Source organism: Aplysia californica, unplaced genomic scaffold (assembly GCF_000002075.1).
Source record: "Aplysia californica isolate F4 #8 unplaced genomic scaffold, AplCal3.0 scaffold00055, whole genome shotgun sequence".
Lineage (NCBI taxonomy): Eukaryota > Metazoa > Mollusca > Gastropoda > Aplysiida > Aplysiidae > Aplysia > Aplysia californica.
This window is the reverse complement of record NW_004797325.1, coordinates 1,100,689-1,106,070: the sequence shown is the minus strand read 5'-3', so window position 1 is coordinate 1,106,070 and position 5,382 is coordinate 1,100,689. Positions and strand designations below refer to the sequence as shown.

At 40.6% G+C, this 5,382-nt stretch overlaps 1 protein-coding gene across 2 annotated transcripts in view; it reads left to right on the top strand.

Moving 5' to 3' along the window:
- LOC106011109 overlaps positions 1–3,765 on the top strand; it is a 75,846-nt gene extending 72,081 nt beyond the window's left edge. The window contains exons 7-8 of one of the 2 annotated variants that reach the window (XM_013079535.2): positions 707–830; positions 3,030–3,765. In XM_013079535.2, coding sequence (XP_012934989.1) covers positions 707–830; positions 3,030–3,246 — 341 coding nt within the window. In that variant the 3' untranslated portion in view covers positions 3,247–3,765. The remainder of the gene's footprint in view (positions 1–706; positions 831–3,029) is intronic. The other variant, XM_013079533.2, reaches the window with a different exon arrangement.
- Positions 3,766–5,382: the final 1,617 nt, after the last annotated feature.

Sequence of the window (5,382 nt, the reverse complement as noted above, 5' to 3'; positions counted from 1 at the left end):
TATACATATATTAGTGTTGAAAATTAAACTAATTCCATGCCCTTGCCTTTCTACACTGGCTTAAAAACCTCTACAAAATATAATTGAACTACCCGAGACGACCACCCATTGTCAAGGAGAAATATGGACACCTCAGACAGGCGCTGCTCTTGGACAATGTCATTGTGCTGGGAAAAAAAAGACAATTTGGAGGGGGGGGTAGGGAAGTGGTTATTTGCACAGGTAATTGTCTTGAACAGGTGGTCGTTAGAATAGGTTCGACTATCTCTCGTCCTTATATCTCTCTGTCTATTTTTTTGTTTGTTACTTTCCAGTAACCCCTCTAATCTACGGCACTTACTAGGACAGGACCTGACTGTGTTGTGTGTGCCGTGCGTTTATCCAGTGCCCGTTGGCAAGATCATTTTGGTTCGGTTTGGTCGTCGGGGCTGGTCAGGATTTCTTTAATGGAGGATTAAAAGCTACCATCGTGGCACAAACCGAAAGAAACCGACGTAGACCTTCAAGAACAGACGCGTTTATTTCCATGGTCGAGAGTGGCCGTGAGTCGGGAGATCGGTTCGATGCAGGGGTATACCTATAGTGAGAACTGAAGTCTCTAGAATTCGAACTGAACCGAACTGAACCGAATGGAATCGATATTCCAAAGGGAACCACCTATTAAGAAATTACTATAATTATAATAAAATAATCTCCTCCCCCCTAGGAGGCACTGTGGTCCAGCCTCAGACGTTTGGTGTGTCGGGCCAGACAGACAGCCTCGTGCACGAGATTGGTCACAACCTGGGTCTGTGGCACGTGCATCACGGCGTCTCCGAGCTGCCCTGTGGGTGAGTAGCATGCATGTTTTCTGTTATCTAAGAATGGACAGTTGAAATTGTCTAAGACAGTCACTAATTGTCGAGGAAAAATGTTGTCATCCTTGACAGGTCGCGCTACCTCAGAATTACAAAGTTCTATCTGCTTAGTACCTAGTTTTGAGAAATTTGACGTCAAAGATTCTGAGTTTCACATCATGTCATGCTTTTTCGAATGTTATTTTTGAATATCTTGATAACAACTCCGAACTATCTTGCGATTATGATAGAGCAAACCGAACGTTTGGTTTCTGACTCCATGGTCTTGGTAACTCAAATCGGCCTAAAATGTCCGATAGAACTTTTATAATTTCATGGTAGCAAGGTGGTTGTTTTAGACAGTGTCATTATAATGTAAAAAAACAACAACCCAAAACAAACAACCCCCCACCAAAAAAACAACAAAAAAACAAAAAACAAAACCGAACATACGAACAAAAAAAGCAACATAAAAAGCAACATCAACTAAAAACGCCAGGTGAGAAATGAGAGGTCCGTTTGTACGAGTGATTGTCTTGGACAGGTTGTAGCTGGAGCAAGTTTGAGTGTAGTAGAAAGGGTTCTTCTGAGGCAACGTTTAGATATTGACTGTTTTTGATGTGCTTGTTCAAGTTGACCTAGGCTGTAATATTTTCTCACTTGTCAATTTAAGTTCAAATTTGTAAGCCTGTGAGCTAAGAGTAAAGTGAGAAATGAGTCTCATGTAGGCAGGTTCAGATCACCTCCACCCCTCCCCCCAACCATGGCAGTCCTACTGACTGAAGTTGTCTTTAGGCCATTCCCAAAGGTGGTATATTAACATGTTCTTATGCACAATAGAATTGTAAATGGGCTGATTTATCAATGTCATGCTCGTACTAAGCGGGAACAACATAGGTGGAGCTGCTGCTTTTTTTCCCTCATCCTTACTATCATCCTTTTTTTTCTCTACTTCTTTTGTATGTTTGTCACTCTTATGTGACCCGTTATTTACGGGGTGCCTTGATAGTTGAAGCAGACTTTGTGCTTTTGAGGCTAGAGAGGTGAGCAGATTAAGCCTGATTCCCTGTAAGGAATTCTCTTTTGACATCCACCCCTTGGCGCTCATATGAACTTATGCAGTTGAGAGCGCCGTAAAACCGTACTAAAACACCAATGTGCTTGATAACTTGCTTTAATATTATTTAATAAATCATTTTTTCGCCGTTATATTTCTCACACCTCAAGACGACGGAGGAAAAAAACAACAACCAGCGATGTCCAAATCACAGTCCTTTTCTTCAGATCTCAATAACTGTGCTATACCTCAGCAACGAAACTTGTCAAATCTTATGGATATTGATGTGCTTATTCTAAATGTCATGTTGTTAGTTTTCGTCCAATAGACCAAGTTTTGAGAAATGTACATATGTGAGGCAGCTTGGAGGAATCAGGCTCTCGTCAATTTTTGGGCATGTAGAGTTATTGGTATCATCTTAAAGCTTGTTCACTTGTCTTTATTTGGATGAAAAAATATCCATTTATCTAGAATACAAGTCGAGATATTTGCGAATGAAGGAGGTGGAGGTCACCTATTTTCAGAGGTAAAATTAGTGAGAAAATGGCCACCAAAGATTAGTTATTTCCTTAGCTTAAGAGTCTGTGGTAACTGAAAATTTACATTTTTGTGCCTTTAATCAACGTTTTAAAGAAAAATCCACAGAGAAATGAGTTCTTTATTGGGCATGAACGGTGTTGAGCCAAAAAATAAAAATTTGATAAAAATTCACAAACCTGCGGAAAAATGCAAGTTTCTTCACTTTGATTATTTTGACGAGAGCCTGATTCCACCACGCTGCCTCACATATACTACATATTTGTATAATTTAAGGTTTTCTTGGTGTTTTCAGGGAAAGAAACTTTTTTTCAAACAGATCATTACCCAAACGTGTTTTATATGCGTACTGTCTCTCCTCACATTTTTCCAAGACACATGCAATTGTGCACAGAGAGAAAGAAAGACCAAGAGAGAGAGAGGGAGACAGAGAGAGAGAGAGAGACAGACAGACAGACACAGAAAGAGAGAGAGAAAGAGAGAGAGAGAGAGAGAGAGAGAGAAAGAGAGAGAGAGAGAGAGAGAGAGAGAGAGAGAGAGAGAGAGAGAGAGAGAGCATAAATAATACGTGTAGTGTACGCCACCTTTCTATCCCTCAGCGACCCGTGTACTGAGGTGGAGGCAAGCATGGAGCACGGGGACCTCTGCTCTGACACAGCTCCCACCCCACAAAACGTGCACTGCCGAGACCCAGGCGTGGCTCCCGACGTCTGTGACAGGTATCGGCTCTACACCGATACGCCCTTCTCCAACTTTATGAGCTATGCAGGTGGGCTGAAGCTTCTGTTTTCTCTAATTCTAACTTTTTACATGTAGGTGTTTTAGACTCCCCAGCGACACAATTTTGATTATTTAGGAGGCGGGCTTCCGACCCCCTCTGTCAGGGCAACCCGAGCTGTGAGAGATACAACATCCCAGCAAAATGATTGATTTACTAGATAAAAAACAATCTTTCCCATCTGGGAACAGAACTCGGGTCTCCTGCGTGCGACAGCCAAGCGCCCAACCACTACATCATAGACACCGGAGCTTCTTTTTTTGTCAAGGTTATAGACTTCTCCATTGACCCTACTTTTTAGTTCATTTAGAAGGCGTGCTTTCTCCCACTCTATGAGCTATCCAGATGAGGAGGTGAAGGACCTGTCTCCGTCAGGTTTAAAGATTATGATAACTGTAAAAGTTTTGCTCCCTTGTCAACATAAGGCCGGTACGCATTACTCAAACTTTATTAGCCATGCAAGTGACGTGAGTTTCTGCTTGCTAGTTTGAGTAACAGAAGTGCAGGGTCGCTTCGACCGCCTCCTAAATGATCTACTGTGTCGATGGGGCCATAAAAAGACTTGCATTTGAAAAAAGAAAATGAGACAGGCAGACAGAAACAACAGAGAGGACAAAAAGAAGTAGGACCCACCAATCGTGTCCTCCCATCACCTGCCCTCTGTCTCCGCCATGATTATAACACAGGGTGGTTCAAAAAGAATACGAAAAAATCATTAAGCGATATTTAAAAAATGAAAAACAATAGATAATTCCAGATTGGACATATTATGTGTTGAACATACCTTCAAGTTTGTATTTCAGGTTTAACAATAAGTGCTCAATGCGACCACCACCTGCAGAAGGGCCAGCATCAAGCCGATATGAGAATTTCTCCCAAACGCGCCTCATGGAGTCTCATGCCACTGCGTTGATTGTAGCTTTTATTCGATCTTTCATGCCATTGATATAATTTGCTGAAAGTGGTGGAAATTAATCTTTGTACAAAACGTCTGTCCAAGCTGGTGTTTTCTATTGGTTTTCGTTTTTGAAATATGGTGTGATGATTTTGGTGTATTCTGTTTTAATCACCCTGCATTAAATTATATGATATGAGAAATTTTACACCCCCATTGATATGATCTTTTTTTACCATCTATGAGTCCGGCTGCTTCGACCTTGCCTGTCAGGGCTAACCCAGGCTGAGAGGTATACAACGTTCCAGTAGTCTGTCTGGACTAAGGAAGCATCAGGCAGGACGAATTTATCATAATTTATCTCCTCCAGTAGTCTGTCTGGACTAAGGAAGCATCAGGCAGGACGAATTTATCATAATTTATCTCCGATAGAACTGCTTCCAGCCCAAAAACACATTCTCGTAAACTCTTGTTGTTGTCATTAACGTTTTTGTTGTTATAACTTTTGTTGATGTTACATGCCCAGTTAAACTCTCTTCAGGCCCCTTAAAAAGCGACTGAGGGGTCTACAGGGAACACTTTTTTGGTGCTTTTTATGAAAATTATAACCCACATTGTCAGAAAAATGTCCCTGAACCGTGTTGACAGGAATCAAATGAAGGGGTCAAGTGACAAATAGATTAATCTATTTTAAGAAGAAAAAAATCAGCACACTCGTCCTAATTCATTTATTTAGTATTTATTAATCAACTTACATTATGTAGAATATACCTATGAAATCAGTCAAGTTAAAAATCCACTAAGTCATTCACAAACTGCATTCTTTTGTGTTTATAATCTAGTCAAATTTTTGAAGGTCATTTAATAAAGCGAAAAACAAATTAAGATGAGGTATGAGTAATGTGACTTACATGTTCTTTTCACTTGCCACCTTCCGTTTTATCACAGTAATTACAAAATCACTGCATGGATCTTCCGAATATAACGCCCATCTCCAATAGGACCGAGCCAAATGGGTGAACAATCTTCAAACTCCCCAGTTCAAAACGATCTGTTAAGGATTCGAACCTGGACCATCCACTCTGTTGTCCAACATAATACCAACTAAGTTAACATTGTGCCCCTCAGTAATTACCAGAAGACGCGTGCATGTACTAGTTGAAAAGAAACACAATATTTAACATATATCCCAAGTGTGTGTGTATGTAAGTATGTTAGTGTTACAGCGCCTGTAAAATGGCTGCTTGAACGGTACGTTTATTATTATTATTATTATTAT